Source organism: Harpia harpyja, chromosome 13 (assembly GCF_026419915.1).
Source record: "Harpia harpyja isolate bHarHar1 chromosome 13, bHarHar1 primary haplotype, whole genome shotgun sequence".
Lineage (NCBI taxonomy): Eukaryota > Metazoa > Chordata > Aves > Accipitriformes > Accipitridae > Harpia > Harpia harpyja.
In genome coordinates, this window is record NC_068952.1 from 44,675,622 (window position 1) to 44,693,059 (window position 17,438).

Below are 17,438 nucleotides of genomic sequence, written 5' to 3' on the forward strand. Positions count from 1 at the left end.
CATTTTTCCCTCGATTTTTAATCCACAAACATCCAAACTGGGGCAATTTTCCCAACTATAAAACAAGGGGAAAGGAGCAAACCCCGGCTGCCGGGAGGCGGAGGATTTCAGCAGCCCTAATTCCCCCCTTGAATGCTGCCACTTTCGAATAAAAGTGAGTGGGTGTGCACAGACCTTTTTTTTGGGGGTGTCTTTAAACCCACTTGCCCTCGGATTAATTTGTAAGATCCACTCCCCCCCCCGTGATCTGGGCAGTAATAATGTGATTATCCGGATCCGGCTGCGGGACGGGGAAGCTCATTATGGAGCATTAAAGAGGAAAAAATTGGGTTTTGTGAGGTTCTAATAAAAGCTCGTTTGCCTTCCAGGCGTCTCCAAGCTCATTTTGGGGCTCATTTGGGGGTTTCTTTGCAATTTGCTCCTCCAGCTCCAGTCTCCCTCCGGGTGAGGAACAAAATGGCAGGACTCTGCTGCAGCCCAGGGATGGTTTTCAGCCCCCCCAGGTGCTTTCAGGTTTGGGGAAACTGAGGCACAGCGGCTGCAGCCCTGCACAGGAAACACGTCTGTCCCCCACACACACCCCACGGGACACCCGCTCCCTAAACCGCCCCGGGAAAAGCGGGGCGAGCCGCCTTGGGGGGGCTTTTCTCCCCAAAAGCACCAGAGGGGAGGATGGACAGTGTTTCGGGAGGGGGAAAACCATCCCGGGAATGGGGCTGGGATGAGGCTCCCCCCACAGCGAATAACCCGGGGTGACCTGTGGTCTCGGTTTTTGGTGGGCAAAAGGGGAATTTTCCTCTTTTTTCCGGCCACCCTGAGGTTTCCAGCATCGCAGGGACTAACACTGCCATCTACCGAAACAGCTCCCGCCATTATTAAACTCCTCATATTTTTATTTTCCCCACCCAAAAGAGTTTCCCACCTCTTTAGGGACACACGAAGCCTCCCAAACAAACCCCCCGTTCTCCCTGTGGAGCAATGCCAGCTGCCCATCCCCAGGGCGTCAGGCCTTATCCATCGTCCCCCCTCCCATAAGGGTCCCCCCTGTGCTCCTGGGAATATTTTCGGGTCCCTTTTCGGGTCAAGGCTTTGTGGCCACTGGCTTTGGGGGCTCAACTGCTGAGTGGGGAAAGTGAGGCACAGCCTGAGCCCCATCCCATCCCTGCACCCACCCCGCTCGTTAGGCTGGGCTGGGCCCCACCTGCAGCTCGTTGGGCTCCCAGGGTATTTAAAGGCCTTTTTTAATTATTTGCTCCTTTTTGGAGGCAGCACAGGTGGGGTGAGGTTGTGCTGCAGGATTTGTCCGCTTTCCTGGGTATGGGGGAGGCCAGCGGAACTGGGGGGCATCCAGTGGGGGTCCTGTTACCCACCCCAGCCCCGAGGTGCTGGAGGGGGTGCTGAGCCAACGCTACGGCCCCCTGCCCCGCGCCGCCGCCATCGCCCGCCTGCGCAAGCAACCGGCCGGGGGCTACCAGCCAGCCGGGGACCTGGCGGAGGTGCTGGAGCGACGGCAGGCGGCCAACGCCAAGGAGCGTGAGAGGGTGAGGGGACACCCCCCCCCCCCCCCAAAAAAACCCCTCTGCACACCCCCCAAAAACCAAATCCCAGGGGGCTGCAAGCGATGTCCCATCATGGTGGCAACCCAGGGCCACCCCAGGGCTGCTCTAGTTGGGGGACACCCAGCAGTATTGCCCCGAGGCGCTTTGCGGGGGGGCTGGTTTAATCCTGGGGGGGTGTGATTTAATCCTAGGTGGACCCCAGTTTAATCCTGGAGGGGCCCCAGTTTAATCCTGGAGGACCTAGTTTAATTTGGGGGGGGCCTGGTCTAACCCTGGGAAGCCTAGTTTCATTCTGAGGACCCTGGTTTGATCCTAGGAGGACCCCAGTTTAATCCTGGGGGACCTAGTTTAATTCTGGAGGGGCCCAGTTTAATCCTGGCGAGCCTGGTTTCATTCCTGGGGGCCTAGTTTAATCCTGGGGGACCTAGTTTAATTCTAGGAGGGCCCAGTTTAATCCTGGGGTCCCCCCGCCGTGGATCCCCGTGGGGTGTAACTCGATTTATTTCCTCCTGGCAGATAAAAAACCTGAACAGCGGCTTCTCGAAGCTGAAGACCATCGTGCCCCCTCATCCCCCGCGACCGCAAGCCCAGCAAAGTCGACACCCTGAAAGCCGCCGCCGAATACATCCGCCTGCTGCGCCTGGTTTTGGAAGAAACGGGGGGCTTCGAGGTACTGGGGGGGGGATTGCCCCAAAATAGAGACCCTGCATCCTAAACCCCCGTCTAGCACCTATGCAGGTTTGGGGGGGCCTGATCGGGATTTTCTTGTTTGGCACTTTCCATGTTGCAGTTGATTTAAAAATTTTAAAATGGAATTATTTTCTGGGGGGGTGGGGGGTGGGAAACCTCAACTTCAATGTTTTTCTAATTCCCCTTTTTCTGCCTTCTCCCTCATTTTCCCAGCGGCAGGACACGGGTGCTGAGCAGGAGCTGGGTGACAGCGGGCAGGTGCCCCGGGGGGGGGGCCCTGGGACCTGGCCTGGCAGTGTCCCCCCCTGCCCCTGGGGTCCCCCCGTCCTGCCCCCCTGCCTGGGGCCACCGCAGGAGAGCGGGGGGCTGGTGAGTTGGGGGGTCAGCCCCGGCCGAGGGCGATGGGGTTGGGTGCACCCTGTGGGGGGGACAGGACACCCATAGAGGTGGCGGGGGTACGGGGCACCCATGGGGTGGGTGGGGGGCACCCATGGCCCTTGCAGGGAGCTCCCACCCATGGGCTCAGGGTTTTGGGGGAGCCTCTGGTTTATATTGACATAAAAGGGGGTTGCTTCAAATCAGCTTTTACCCCCCCAAAATATTCCAAAGGAGGAAAAAAATCTTTTTCCTTTTTTTTTTTTCCGAAGGTTTTTCCAGCCAACCCCTGAAGAGCCGGGGTGTCCCCCTGAGACCCACGGGGGACCCGGCGTCACCCCCAAATTCCCTGCTCGAGCACCGAATTTTGGGACCATGGTTCCTGTCCCAGGGCAGGCTCCAGCCCCCAGCACCCCAACCTGCCCTGTCCCCAAAATGGGGGGGTACAGGGGGTACATCCCCCCTAAAACGCGGTGGGGAGGCGAGAGCAGTAATTAATTGTAATGACGAGGCAATTAGCAATTGGTGCTGCCCCTTCCCCCCGCCGGGTACCGGTGTATTTCGCGTGACCCCCCATTAACATCTCGTAATAAAATGGCTTTTTTCGGGGGTCTGAGATGCTTGCGAGAGTTTCCCGGGGGGGTCTGTGGGCTTCCCCGCTCTTCTACCCCCCCTCTCCGGGGGGGGGGGGCGGGGCCACGCGTGGCGTGTCGGCAGAGGGAGCTGGACCTGCGCGGGGGGGGGGGGGGGGGGGGCGGCTCTTTGTCAGGATGCTCTGAGGAGGAGGAGGAGGTGGGTGATGGCAGCATCCTCCCGGCCGCAGCATCCCCCTCCCCCGGGAAGGGTTGGGGGGGCTGGGAGGGGGGTGGGACACGACCAGCTGGGTGCCCCCCCCACCTTTTTTCCTTCTTTTGTCTCCCCCCCCCCCCCCCCCCCCAAGCTGGGGGGCTGCAGCACATCCCCCCCCCCCCCCCCCCCCCAGGCCTTTATCCTCTGAGGGTGGTGGGTACCCGACACCCCCCCCCATCAGTCCCCATCCATGCGGGGGTGCGATGCTGCAGCCCCCCCCCCCCCCAAAAAAAATTTTCCCTATTATTTTTATCCTCCTCTGCCATCCCTGCGGCTGCCGCAGCGGCGTTGGGTGCGGCGAGGGCGGAGGCGGTTGGGGATGCTGGGGGGGGGGGTGTGCAGCCTAGGGATGACACCCCCCCACCCCAGCACCCAGTGATGTGGGGGCGCCCTTAGAGACCCCTCTGGTCTCCCTCCTTTTCCTTGGGGGGGAAAATCCTGCTGGGATGCTCAGGATCTCGCCATCGCCTGACATTCATTCTCCGGCGTTGGCCGGGGGCCACCGTGGGACCCCCCCCGGGAATTTTAGCCTGGAAAAGGCTCCCCGCTTCCTGCTGACCCAGGTTGGTACCAGAGCAGCAAAACTGGGGGGGATGGGGGGGCTGCAGTGGGGGTGGGGGCTCTGCTTTTGCATCGGTGAAAGCACTGAGTAATGGGGGGGGGGGCTCTGTTGGGGGGTGTCCCCCGGGATTTGGGGGAGCAGCTGAGGTTTGGGTAACTGGCTCCTCCTCATGTGCACCCCCCCATACTTTGGGGGGCAAGTGGAGCCCCGTATTTTGGGGGGCTCCTTTGCAGCAGCCCCCCCCCCCCCCAAAATGCTTCATCAAAGATGCCCTCGGCCAGTGCGCGGTGGGGAGGGAAGTGGGGGTCAGCACTGGTGTTTCGGGGTCCGCAGCGGCTGGGATTGGTCCTCGAAACGTGCGGCGGCACCGCGGCGTCGACCCCTCGGTGGCGCGTGGCCCGGGTTGGGAGCCGCCCCAAAGGCGGGTGTCGCTGGTGCTGCTCCCATCGGTGCACCGAGTTGCCCGTTCTCAACTGCTGCTTCCTCGGGGGGTTCTGGGGGGGGGATAACTGAGCCCAGGCGGTGCAGGCAGCGGGGGACCCCCCCCGGCTGAGTGTCCCCTGCCTGCCAACTCATCACACGGATGGTTCGTGCCTTCAGGCAGGGCGGGGGCCGGCTGGGGCTTATCTACGGGGCGCAGCTGTGGGATATCTGCGGTGGCTTCTTCGCAATCCGTATTTCTGGAGGGGGTGAGGGTGGCGGGGACTGACGCCGTCTGTCCGTCCGTCCAGCCGGCAGGATGAGCGCGGCCGCCAGCCCGGAGCCCCTGCCCTCGCCCCCCGCCCCCGGGCCCCGTTATCTGGAGGGTTTGGCCGAGGACGACCCCGAGTACCTGCGGGCGCGCAACATGGCGGCCGACCTGCGGCAGGACTTCAACATGATGGAGCAGAAGAAGCGGGTCACCATGATCCTCCAGAGCCCGGTGAGGGGTGGCACCTCTCGGGGCCACAACCCCGTCCCCAACCCCATCCCTCCCGTCCCAGCCCCGTCCCTCCTGTCCCCAAGCAAATGCCACCACGTGTTGGCTCAGGGCACGTCCCCACCTGGCTGGCGGTGCCACCATCGCCATGGTGCTGCCATCACCACGGTGCCACCAAGCTGGCAATGTCACCGTCACCAAGCCCGTGGTGCTGCTATCACTGAGTTGCCGGTGCCACCGCTGCCACCGTGCCACCAAGCCAGTGATGCCACCGCCACCGTGCCACCAAGCCGGTGATGCCACCATCACCGTGCCACCAAGCCAGTGGTGTTGGTGCCACCAGGCTGGTGATGCTGCCACCACTGATCCGACGGTGCCCCCACACCGCTGCCACCGGTTGGGTCCCTGTTGGGTCACCGTGTCCCTTCCCCGGGGGAGGTGACACCGGCGGGGCCGGGATGCCGCAGTCTTTCAGGGAGGAGCTGGAGAGTCTCATCCAGGAGCAGATGAAGAAGGGGAACAACTCGTCCCACGTCTGGGCCCTGCGGCAGATCGCCGACTTCATGGCCACCACGTCTCCCGCCGTCCTCCCCACCTCGCCCATGGGTACGGCTGCACCCGCCAAGGGCTTTTTGGGGGGAAAAGGGAACGGTTTGGTGAAATTCTTGAGGGTTTTTTCTTAATTTATGGGGTTGCAGGTGAGAAAACATCCTGCAGGGCTCTGGTTTTCCTTTCATATCTAGTAGAAAAGGTGGGAAAAGGGGGAGGGACGGGATCGGGACCACGGGGACGGGGGACGGGGGGTCACTCCACAGACCCCAACCAGCCACCTCCAAAACCTTGGGGGCCCCCAAGGTTTTTGGGGACCACCAAACCTTGGTGGCCACCAAACCCAGCTTGGTAGCCCTCTGCTCCCTGGGAAACCCCTGGGGCTTGGGGACAAAACTGCTTCCCCCCCCTCCATCTCCCACTCACCAAGGGGTGGGGGGGTGACACGTCCCCAGGGCTGGCGGCCGTCACCCCCATCAATGACCTGCACGGCCCCGAGGCTCCGGCGCTGGCCAAGGGCGAGCGGCTGATGAGGTGCAAGGTGGGCAGCATCCACCGCCTGCTCGACCTCTACGGCTGGGCACAGCTGGGACACGCCGCCGTCACCGTGAGCACCCCAACTCCCCGGGGGGGGCTTGCTCTTTTTTTTTGGGGGGGGGGGGGGGAGGTTGGGTTGTTTTGGAGGGCGTTGAGTGGGTTTTTGGGGTTGTTGGGATATTTGGGGGTGTTTGGGGGGGATTTGGGTTTTTGGGGGGTGTTGAGGGGGTTTGGAGGGATTAGAGGTTTTGGGGGGGTTCAGAGGGGTTTTGGGTGTTTTGGAGGGGTTGCAGTTTTTGGGGTGTTGGGGGTTTTATGGGGGGGAGTTTTTTTTTTGGGGGGTAGAATTTGGGGGACTTGGGGGGGATTTGGGGGGGTTTGGGGGGAGTTGGTTTGGGGGGGCTTGGGGGTTTTGGTTTTTTGGGGGGATTTGGGAGGTGTTGGGGGTTTGGTTTTTGGGGGGGGGTGGGATTTTGGGTGTTGGGGGGGTTGGGTTTTTTTTCCCTTGGGGCTGGGGTTTGGGTGGGAGTTTGGGGGATTTTGGAGGTTTGGGGAATTTGGGGGGGTTGGGGTTTTGGGGGGTTAAGTTTTCGGGGGGCACTTGAGGGTTTTTTGGTGATTTTTTTTTAATTTTTTCTTTTTTATACCTACATGGGCTTTTCCCTGGCACAGCTGCGGGTCAGCAAGGAGCAGGAGCATTTCTTGGTGGCCCCGCAGGGGCTGGCGTGCAGCGAGGTGACAGCGGCCAGCCTGGTGAGCATCCCTGTCCTCCCCCCCCCCCCATCCCTGCTCCCCAGGGCGGGGGGAACCAGCCAGCTCTGAGCCCCCAAATCCCCACCCCACAGATCAAAGTGAACGTGCTGGGGGCCGTGGTGGAACAGGGCAGCACCGGCTTCGCCCCCGACGCCCGCAGCTTCAGCCTCCACGCCGCCATCTACGCCGCCCGCCCCGATGCCCGCTGCATCATCCGCTTGCACACTCCGGCCACCGCCGCAGTAAGATATTGGGGTTTCGGGGGGGGTGGGACTATGGAATTTTGGGGAGGGGATGGGGTGTTTGTCACCCTGCTCGTTCCACCGCAGGTGTCGGCCATGCGCTGCGGCGTGCTGCCCATTTCCCGCGCCGCGCTGCTGCTGGGGGACGTCGCCTACTTCGACTTCCACGGGGAGGTGGAGGACGAAGCCGATCGGGTCGAGCTCCAAAAATCTCTCGGCCCCACCTGCAAGGTGAGGGGACCGGGGCGGCTGGGGGGGGTGAGGGCTACCCTGCCATCCCCGTCCCCTCCTCCTCGGTCCCGGCTGACGTCCCCCCCTCCCCGTGCTCGGCGCTGCAGATCCTGGTGCTGCGCAACCACGGGGTGCTGGCGCTGGGCGACACCGCCGAGGAGGCCTTCTACAGCATCTTCCATCTGCAGGCGGCCTGCGAGATCCAGGTGAGCACCCAGGACGTGCACCGAGCTGTGTATGGTCTCGGTTGCCAGCACGGTGCCGCGGGAGCTTGCATTGAGTTGTGCCAGGTCTCTGAGGCCAGCATGTTGCCCCGAGACCATGCACTGAGCTGCGCTGGGTCTTTGCTGACAGCGCGGTGCCCCAAGACTCTGCACTGAGCTGTGCCAGGTCTCTGCTGCCAGCACGGTGTGCTGGGACCATGCACTGAGCTGCGCCGGGTCTCTGCCACCAGCACAGTGTCCCAGCAGCTTACGCTGAGCTGCGCCGGGTCTCTGCAGCCGGCGTGGTGCCCTGGGACCACGTCCCGAGCTGTGCCAGGTCTCTGCCACCAGCGCGGTGCCCGAGATGGGACAGACCAGCGCAGCCCGGCAGCCGTGGGCAGGTCCGGGGCTGTCCCCGTCCGGCTGCATCAGCTGCTTCTCCCGGGGCTTGGCCGTAGGTGTCGGCGCTGGCGAGCGCCGGCGGCGCGGAGAACCTGATCATCCTGGAGCGCGCCAAGCACCGGCCCCACGAGGTGGGCTCGGTGCGCTGGGCCGGCAGCACCTTCGGGCCCATGCAGAAGAGTCGCTTGGGCGAGCACGAATTCGAAGCCCTGATGAGGATGCTGGACAACCTGGTGAGCACCAGCCACTGCCGAAATGCGGCGAGCTCCCCCAAAACGCACAAAAACTCCCTCGTTTTTTATCCCTATGTTATTGACGACCAAGCACTCTCTGCCTTTCCAGGGTTACCGCACGGGCTACACCTACCGCTACCCCTTCGTGCAGGAGAAGAGCAAACCCAAAAGCGATGTGCTGATCCCCGCCACGGTGACGGCCTTCGTCTTCGAGGAGGAGGCCGCCCCTGTCCCCGCGCTGCGGCAGCACGCCCAGAAGCAACAGAAGGAGAAGACGCGGTGGCTCAACACCCCCAACACCTACATGAGGGTCAACGTGGCCGAGGAGCAGCAGGGCAGCGCCGGCAGCCAGAAGACAAAGACGACGGTGCGGAGCTGCCGCAGCATCCCGGGGGGGCTGTTGGGTTAATTTGGGAAGGGGTCTGGCTCGGGGAGAGGCATCAGTCGGATGGTGGGTGGGGCTTTGGGTACCAAAAAAAAAAAAAGGCAGATGGGAAGATGCCTGGGATGTTATTGGTCCTACCAAATTTGGTGCGCAGAAATGCCCAGGGATCCTCCAGAAGCGAGAAATGCTTCATTTGGTGCCTTTATTTAACACAAGCTTTCCTTTGCGCTTCTGTTTCTCCCTCTGTAATAATATTTATTTTAAAATCCCACATCCCCAGCCCGGGGGGATGAGTGCCACAGGCTTTATCGGGGTCTCCCCTCTATGCAACACGCATTTATTGGGGTCTCCCCTCTATGCAACACACAGTTATTGGGGTCTCCCCTCTATGCAACATGTGTTTATCGGGGTCTCCTCTCTCCACGATATGTATTTATCGGGGTTTCGTCTCTGCGACATGCAGTGGCTGAAAGCAGACGAGGTGGAAAAAGGCAGCAGCGGGACCCCCATCCGAATCGAGAACCCCAACCAGTTTGTGCCCCTCTACACGGACCCGCAGGAGGTGCTGGAGATGAGGAACAAGGTACGGTCCGTGTCCCGAAAGACCCGGAGGCTTTTGGACGTGGGTGCAGGGGTCTCGGCAGACCCCGGGGGAAGAGGGAGGCTTTTTCCCCATCCTCACTCGGCATCTCGCCTGCAGATCCGGGAACAAAACCGCCAGGACGTGAAGTCGGCCGGGCCCCAGTCGCAGCTGCTGGCCAGCGTGATCGCCGAGACCAGCCGCAGCCCCGTAGGTCACCCCGTGTCCCCTCCGCGGAGCACCCAGCCCTTCCTGGCTCCCCGGCATTCCACCGGTCAGAGGGGTGACACCGTTCCGGGGGGGGGGGTGTTTCAGTCCACAGACAGCCATTTGGGGGATGCGGAGGCGAAAGAGGCATCCCGGGAGGAGGCACCCCCCGAGCCGGAGCCCCCGAACCCCTTCAGCCAGCTCACCGACCAGGAGCTGGAGGAGTACAAGCAGGAGGTGGAGAGGAAAAAGCTGGGGCTGCAGGGTAGGAGGGGTACGGGGGGAGCCCTGATCCCCAATCTCCCTCGGGGCCGGCACATGGCGGACCTCGGGGCCAGCACGTCTCTCCGCTGGCAGGCGAGAAGGACGCCGCGGCAGAGGAGAGCCAGGCTCCCCCCGCCAAATCGCCCCCCGCCTCCCCGCCGCAGAGCCCGGCCGTGGCACCGGCGGAGAGCCCGGCCCCGACGCCTGCGGAGCCCTCGGAGGGTGAGTGGGCTGGCGAGTGCCCGGGCTCGCCAGCCGAGCGGAGATGAGGAGCGGGGTCTCCAGTGAGCAACAAAGTGGGGGGGATGAGGGTGGCTGTAGCCGAACCCTGCTGCAATGTGGATAAATATCACCCCCCGCCATGTCCCTTTGCCTTTCCCCGGGGGGGGGGGGGGGTCCATGCTCCAGTGGGGCTGAACACCGATGGGGATTCACACCGCAAAGGCACCAAAGCCACCGCTTGCCTCGAACGTCACAGCAGGAGGAACTAAGCGTCCGCCGGTGGCTTTGCGGGGCAGCAGGGAACACCTCCGTCCCCCTCCTAAGGTGCCGATGGGTGTGATATTCCCGTTATTATACGTCCCAAAGTGCAAAATTTGGCATCTACAAACCGCGGTGGGTCTCGGGGTGCGGGCGAGGGCAGCGGGAGCGCGCGGCTGCTCGCTTTCTCATCGTGTCTCATGGTGTGTGTCTGTCTGTCTCCACAACGTCTTCCTTTCTCTTCCCTCCACGTGTGGCTTTCACCCAAGGAGTTACCTCTGACTCTGAATACTTGTCACCGTAGTAAGTACGGAGAGGCCGTCCTTGAGCCTCGCTGCGGGAGGAGGGACGCGGGCGACCGCGCTCCCCGCTAGCTCGGGGTGACCTTGCTCTCCGTGGCCCGTTTCAGGCGCGCTCCCGCGGGGAGCGGCGCCCCGCTCAGGGTTTCGCAGAAGGAAATGCCTTGGGTTGCCTCGTTTTCTTTGCTGCCTGCTTTATTTCCAGCGGCGAGGCCGGGACGGAGCCAGCCGCCCTCCCTGCTTGCCTCTTCCCGGCTCTCCATCCCACCGTCGCTTGTCCTGCGGGGAGGTGGGGGGGGAAGGCTCAGGAAAGCGGCACCTGCGGCAGGAGGGGATCGGGTCCCAGCGCTCTCCGTCCGCAGGGGCCAAATCCTGCTCCTGCCCAGGTCAAACCGGCGAGCTGGGGAGGTGGATTTAAACCTCCACAGCATCGGCTACCGCTGTCCCAAGCCTCACCTCTCTCCTTTCCCCTTGACAAGGTGACAAGAAGGCGGACGGCGGCCAAGCGCCGGCCGATTCCACCACCGAGAAGGAGCCACCGGCGGTGGTGAACGGGAAGGATGAGGAGCAAAGCACCGAGGAAAGCCTGGGCAAAGGGGAGGGCCGGACGACCTCCCCCGCCAACGCAGACCCGGACGCCCCCAAGGAGAAGGAGACGGTAACCAGCAGCCCCGTCTCCCCCGAAGGTTCACCCTCCAAATCGCCCTCTAAGAAGAAGAAGAAATTCCGGACCCCGTCTTTCCTGAAAAAAGGCAAAAAGAAGGAAAAGATCGAATCTTGAGTCTCCTCCGAGGCCTCCCGCCGCAGCGGCGGCCGGGAACCTCTCCGGACGGAGGCGCCGAGGCGGAGGGACGGCTCCTGCGTCGTGCGTCTGGCCGAGGCGCAGCCGAAAACCCCGGAGGCGAGTTGTTTTCCGGGTACTCCTGGCACGAGGCACCTCGTCCCCTGTCACCCGCTTTTGGAGGCGGTCACCGAGCTTACGAAAGATTGTGGCCCCTGTTTGCCGCTTGGGGAAATACCCGCTGCGATCTCCCTCCTCCCACGAGCTCTCCCTTCTCCCTCCTGGGCACCAGCCCCTTCCCACGAATGGGCTGAGGGTTGGGTTTTTTTCTTCCCCACTCGCCGCTTGCAGAGCCCTCGTGAAATGTGGGGCGCAGCCCAGATCTGCTTGGTTTGAGGAAGAAAAGGGTGTTTTGTTGTTTGGGTTTTTTTTGTTGGTTTTTTTTTTATGTTCTGTTTCAAGCTCCTCTGGAATGGCGCTGGCTTCACCCCTGGGGCAAAATTGTTCACCGCTTAGCCAGGGGAATCGGACCAAGCTGAACGTGGGGGGGATTGCTCTCCCCGAAGGAGAGGCCGAGGCTGTGGGCCTGGGAGCCTTTCTTTCCTGGATTGTAATCTTCTTCTCCCCGAGCCAGAGAGCCACTTTCAGTCCCCTTCTCCTCGTGCCACTGTCTCACATATTCACCCTACGAGGATTTCACGCTGCCGGGAAAGCCCCTGCTGCACCGCACCAACCGCACCTGAGAAGGGAGAGGAAAAGAGCCTCCGGGAAGTGTCTGCGTTATTTAAAACTGAGCAAAACTTCACTCACTAAGTGCTACTTCGGGATGAACACATGCTGCCGATTCACTTCAGTCAGAGGCACTGCCGACGCCGCCACCGCCCCCATCCCCGCCATCGCTTCACGGCGACGCCGGCACACGCGGCCGTGCCTGTGCCGGGTCTCTGCTTGCACTGACCCCCGGCTCAGCGAGCGCCCGTCCACCCGGCCGAGGCCGGATTGTTGCTTTTCCCCAGCTCTGGACTCCCGAGCACAAGTTAAAATCCTCCCTGACGTTGCCTTCCCACCCAGCCTGGCCTCCCCGCCTCCAGCGCGCTCCGTACGGCGACACGACCATCGTTACAACCTCCCGGCTGCGCCCAAAGAGAAGAAGAAAACCGGTGATGCCGATTTGCCCCGGAGCCGCTCCAACGCTGGTATTTAGGGGACAAAACCAAGGGGATCAGCCCCCATCCTCCCACAAACCACAGGGGTTTGCCATCTTCCAGGGGTGCTTGCCCCAAGCCTGCCCGCACAGGCAGCCTGCCTGCGTAGGCAGCACTGCCCGTGGGGACAGGGCTTCCCTGCCCCAGCCCAAGCGTCTGCCGGGGGCTTGGGCTGAAGTGGGGAGCCCTAGAACCCCCCCTCCGAGGGCACTGGGTTTCCTCACCCCAGTATGAATTTCCCATGCACCACCACCGTGTTTTCAAAGCCTTTTCGCTGCTGCAAGGCAGCTCTCGGCTTTTGTTTTCTCTGGAAGAGCAGAAAGCCCACGGGCCCTCAATTTTGGGGGGCAGCGAGGACATGGGGTGGAGCGGGCCGCAGGCAGCTGTGGCTCAAAGAGAGGAGGTTTGTAAACACAGGTTGGTTTTCTTTGCAGGGCTGCGATACGGGGCGTGCCAGGCAAATTCTGAATTGAAAAGTAAAACGTCAAAAGCTTTTAAAAATTGCAAAAATACACAGATGGCAGGTATGTTGCCGGAGCCCCAGGGCCAACATGAGCCCGGTTTTCGGGGAGGGTGTTTGCCCTGCCTGATGTCTGCCCCGAGCTCCAGCGCCGGGGTTAGAGCCACAGCTCCCCATCACGCTCCTGCAAGGACCGGGGAGGGGCAGGGGGGGGACCCCGAGCTCCTAAATTCACCATCTGCAATGGAAGGCGGGAACACCAGCCTGTGCTTGCGCCTATATTCAGTGTCTATTCAGCAGACAGCCTTTGAGACGCGAACCACAGCTCTGTGACCATTTCCCGTGGGGTATTGTTTACTGCTACTGATTTTGAGGCTTTTTGAGGCCATTTTTGTCATCCAGCCTGTCCCCCTGCGTCATCCAGGCCACGAAAGCCCCCACAGGGGCGGCCGCATTGCCTCCCCGAGACGGCACGGTCGGTCCCGGGGCAATTACGTGAATTACAACACTGCCACACACCCCACTAGCGGACCGGCCAGTGCCACCACAGGGAGGCTGCGGCCCCTTTTTCTCCGAGGGTCTGTCCCCAGGGGCTTTGCGACCCCTTTTTTCCGAGGGCCAGGGCCTTTGCAGAGGAGACCGGCATTTATTTCCCCTCACTATGGAAATCTGGGGTGTGTTAGGCGTCTCGTGCAGCATAAGGAAGCGAGAGACACCGGTGCCTTCAGCAGGGAGGAAGGCTCCAATGGCCGCCACCGTGACGTGGGTCCTCGCCGCTTAGCTAGAAGAAAACAGATACAGGATCACATCGATGCCGCGGCTCCCCAGTCTGTCAGGGCATCCCCGCTCCCCCCAGGACCACCCCTCCGGATCACGTTCCCCCTCTCCCCTGCCAGCGTTTTGCCCGCTGCCTGCCGCTTGCAGGCAGGCCCCCGTCTCGCTGCTTTCTTCTCATCTCTTTTTGGCAAGGCTGCCTGCACCCAACCACCCCAGGCCGTGCTCTGGGTGTGGGTTTTCTGCGGCAGGGAGGCAGGGATGTATCCCTGGCTGCCGGCTGCAAGGCAAACGGTTGATCCGGTGCCCCGAGAGGTGCCGATTGCCGCCCACGGGCCTGGCACTCGTCGCCCTCCGCATCCGCGCCCTCAGCTGAGAAGAAGAGCGGCCGGATTTCCATCTCTGGCCACAGATGCGCCGACATGCCGCAGGCAAGGAGGGCGATGCCGGGGCTTCAACCGGATTCAGCACCCGTTTCGCCACCTGGGGCTGGCAGACGCCCCCCGAGCCCAGCCCGGAGGACCCCGGCGAAGGTGCGGTTGCTGAACACCCACCGAAATGAGGCCGAGAGGAGGCTGCCCGGCCCCCCCCTACCCCCCCGGGTCTGCCACCGCGGCCGGAGGGGAGGACGAGCGGGGTGTCCCCCGGCACTGTGGGCTGGATCAGGGCAACCGCCGGTGTCTGACAATCGTCGCTGGAAAGCGCTGTGTAACGCCTGGCTGTAAATAAACCCTGTGTTTGGCACCCGCCAGCGCTGTGGAGTTGGGGGGGCGCTGAGGGGGTGTCATGGCCTGAGGCCTGGGCCTGGGCCTGGAGCTGGGGCTGGGGCTGAGGCCTGGGGCTAGGCCTGGAGCCGGGGCCGGGCCGGGGCTCTGGTCCCGCACCCCCCGGCTGGGGATGGGGAGCGGGGTGGGGGGGGTTCAGCCGCCGCCGCGGGGGGAGCCCGCCCGGACCGTTTTCGCTGCGGAACCAAAGCGCGGCAGGACCGGTTCCGGGGGGAGACGGGGGGGGGGAAGAGTTGGCCGGCGGAACCGGAAGTGGAAGGGGCCGTGCGGCCGGAAGTGCGGGCGCTGAGGGGCGGCCATGGGCCGCAGCCGCTCCCGGTCGCCGCCGCGGCGCGGTGAGGGGGGGATGGAGGGGAGGGAGCCGGGCGGGGGGAAACCGGGAGAGAGGGGGGGTAGGGCGAGGGGGGACCGGCCCCGGGACGGATCCGGCTCCGACGGGACGGGGCTGAGCTGAGGCGGGGGGAAGGATCCGGGCCCGGGGGGGGGATGGTGGAGGAGGCAGGCCCAGGGCGGGGAGCCCAGACCCCCGGCCCAGGGGCAGGAGAGGGCCCTGGGGCTTCCCCCAACCCTTGGGCGAGGGGGTGAACCCCCTCCAGGGCGGGGGGGGGGGCGGTGATGAGGCTTCGGTTCTTCGCTCTGGATAGAGCAGAGGCTCCCTTCTTCCTCCTCCTCCTCCTCCTCCTCTTCCTCCTCTTCCTCCCCCTCACGCACGCTGACTCCCGTCCCCCTGCACGCACCTCAGCTTTTCAGGGACCGATCTGCCAACAGGTTGGTCACCCCACTGTGGGGTGAAGGGCTTTTCCTGCCGCTCTTCGCACTTCTGTGGGTGCTGGCGGGGATCTCGGAGCCCAGCCACGGAGGGATCGGCAGGAGGGGGTTGTTACGGGGTCTGCGCTTGGGAGCTGTCGTGGCGTCGACGGGGATTTTCTTTGAAAAGCAGGCAGCGAAGGGGGAGAGACGTAACGAAGCGGAAACTAAAGCCAGCGCTGCCTTTCTCCGAACAGAGCGCAGGCGTTCGCGGTCCACTTCCCGGGAGAGGGAGAGGAGGCGAAGAGAGCGATCCCGGTCCCGGGACAGGGACAGGAGGAGGAGCCGTTCTCGCTCCCCGCACAGGAGACGGTCCAGGTGAGGGACAGAAACGCCGACGCCGGGGTGGGGACGAACTGGAGAGCCCGAGCGAGGGCAGCACGGGGACGGTGGGAACTCGTTAATAGTGTAAAACCGTCTGCGGTAACGGCAGAGCCGGGAAGGTGCAAACCCGCCTGCGTTTGCAACGTCAGGTCGCCGAGACGGCACCGATCCAGCTCCTCCTCCCCGCCGCGGCTGAAGGAGAGGCGGGATGAAGAGAAGAAGGAGATAAAGGACTCCAAAGGCAAAGAGCGTCAGATCACGGGTGAGGGGGTACATTTTCCTCGTTAAATACGTCCTGCGTTCCCCACTTGGGTTGGGACCAGCCCCAGGGACACACGGGTGCTTATTTAAAATGCTTTTTTGGCGAACCCCGACGGCTGCGTTCATCAAATTCTCATATTTTGTTGCCTCGGCAGAGGAAGATTTGCAGGGCAAGACAGAAGAGGAAATCGAGATGATGAAAACAATGGGCTTCGCCTCTTTCGACACGACAAAAGTGAGTGCAGATCGGCGCGGTGGAGTCGGTGGCTGCCTCTGATGGGCTCGGTGGTGTTGCCGTGCCCTTTTGGGGCATAATACGCTGAGTTTGGGGACTTTTTTTTTTTTTGCCTCATGTCTTTCAGGGGAAGAAGGTGGATGGTGCCGCAAACGCGTACGCCATCAATGTGTCCCAGAAGAGGAAGTACAGGTTTGTGCCCTGCCTTTTTTTCTGACAGAAAGGGAATTTCTTTGACGAGGTAACGCAGCGCAGAGGAAACTACGGCCCTATGTCGAAGCCGCCATCTCTCAGTGTGTGCCGGTGGGGGGCGATCTGGCTTCTCGGGCCTTCGGAAAGAGGCCAACTTTGTGGTTTTTACGGTCAAACGGATGTGAGAGGCCTCTGGTTTCTCCTGGAAACAGCAAAAGCAGAGAGATGAGGAGCGAACGAGCACCTTGCGCATGGGCCGGACATGCCAGGTGCGGCCTGAACGGCGTCAGAGCAGCAGGCCTGCCTAAGCAACGCCGTTTGCCTGTTTCTTACCCCAAAAAAACCCCACTCAGTTTGTTAATTCTGTTTCCTTTTTGATGGAAAAGTCGAGCGTACAGCCAGGCCGTGCTGCCCAGCTCCGGCGCCTGTTTTTAGTCCTCGAACCAAGGTTTCGTACCCTTGGTTTTGGGGTTTTTTTTCGCAAATCCCTGGGGAATTTGATTCCCCTATGGGCCACCCTCAGGTATTTTTGGGGCAGATTTCTTCAGACCTGGGAGCTCCGGGGTTGAGGGGGTGGTGTTTGTCCCCGACACTGACTCCAGTTCCTCCCCTCCGGCCGCAGGCAGTACATGAACAGAAAAGGAGGATTCAACAGACCCCTGGATTTCATCGCTTGACGCTGGGATCCCTCGGGGGGGGGGAAAAACCACCCGCCGAGAAGGGCTTCGCTTCCTCACGCACGCCCGGGCGGCTCCGAGAGACCGGATTTCAGAGGAATTTGGGCTTATTCCCAACAAATCCGGCTGCGCTCGCCCTGCCCCGCAGCCAGAGCCGGGTACGAGTCACCATTTCCAGGAGTCTTCGTTTTTGTTTTTTTTTTTTACAGGATCCCTCGCGGTTCTTTCCTTGCCGGGATTTCGTTGTGTTGTGGTTAGGTTTTTTTTTTGACGTCACACTGTGTTCCCTATTACAATAAAACCCCTTATCTATTTTTCCTTTTATTTTTCTAATTCGGGACTAAAGTGCGAGCGAGGAGCCTGCCGGAAACCTCCGGCCAGTTGTTTTCCCGCCGTGGCGGGGGGAGTGGGGGTGGTGGTGGAACTTTACACCCCAAAACCCTTCAGCTCCCGCGTCGCACAAACACGGATAAATTGATACCGGTGGATGAAAACGTGCCTGGCCACGCCGGCACCCGTTTGGGCCCTTTTATTGCAGGAAACCTTTTTTGTTTGGTTGGGTTTTTTGCTTATTTTTTGAAGGCCCGGGGGTGTTCCGCTCCCTTTTTTGGCTTCTGG

General features: G+C 62.1%; 3 protein-coding genes across 5 annotated transcripts; all 3 read left to right on the forward strand.

The window, feature by feature from the left end:
- The first annotated feature begins 518 nt into the window (after positions 1-518).
- Positions 519-3,205, forward strand: FIGLA (folliculogenesis specific bHLH transcription factor). The gene is given in 6 exon segments (XM_052805570.1): positions 519-1,372; positions 1,375-1,541; positions 2,076-2,120; positions 2,122-2,229; positions 2,463-2,618; positions 2,897-3,205. Coding segments are annotated over 6 exon segments (552 nt in total). The 5' UTR covers positions 519-1,317; the 3' UTR covers positions 2,918-3,205.
- A 186-nt stretch (positions 3,206-3,391) lies between these two features.
- On the forward strand, positions 3,392-14,283 carry ADD2 (adducin 2). 3 transcript variants are annotated; one of them, XM_052805534.1, is made up of 16 exons: positions 3,392-3,416; positions 3,928-4,036; positions 4,767-4,957; positions 5,422-5,560; positions 5,959-6,110; positions 6,713-6,793; positions 6,886-7,035; positions 7,123-7,266; positions 7,374-7,472; positions 7,928-8,104; positions 8,214-8,471; positions 8,953-9,072; positions 9,190-9,279; positions 9,385-9,541; positions 9,634-9,762; positions 10,799-14,283. In XM_052805534.1, exons 3-16 carry the CDS (start codon positions 4,775-4,777, stop codon positions 11,098-11,100), a joined length of 2,181 nt encoding a protein of 726 aa, XP_052661494.1. In that variant the 5' UTR covers positions 3,392-3,416; positions 3,928-4,036; positions 4,767-4,774; the 3' UTR covers positions 11,101-14,283. The 3 variants fall into 3 exon arrangements, with proteins under 3 accessions (XP_052661494.1, XP_052661495.1, XP_052661493.1); XM_052805535.1 differs by lacking the exon at positions 3,392-3,416 and adding an exon at positions 10,290-10,323 and having other exon boundaries at positions 3,891-4,036; positions 10,799-10,911; XM_052805533.1 differs by lacking the exon at positions 3,392-3,416 and having other exon boundaries at positions 3,891-4,036.
- Positions 14,284-14,544: 261 nt separating this feature from the next.
- SNRNP27 (small nuclear ribonucleoprotein U4/U6.U5 subunit 27) lies at positions 14,545-16,979 on the forward strand. The gene is made up of 6 exons (XM_052805574.1): positions 14,545-14,659; positions 15,329-15,449; positions 15,605-15,717; positions 15,872-15,951; positions 16,079-16,143; positions 16,766-16,979. The coding sequence occupies exons 1-6, from the start codon at positions 14,623-14,625 to the stop codon at positions 16,818-16,820; spliced, it is 471 nt and encodes a 156-aa protein (XP_052661534.1). The 5' UTR covers positions 14,545-14,622; the 3' UTR covers positions 16,821-16,979.
- Positions 16,980-17,438: the final 459 nt, after the last annotated feature.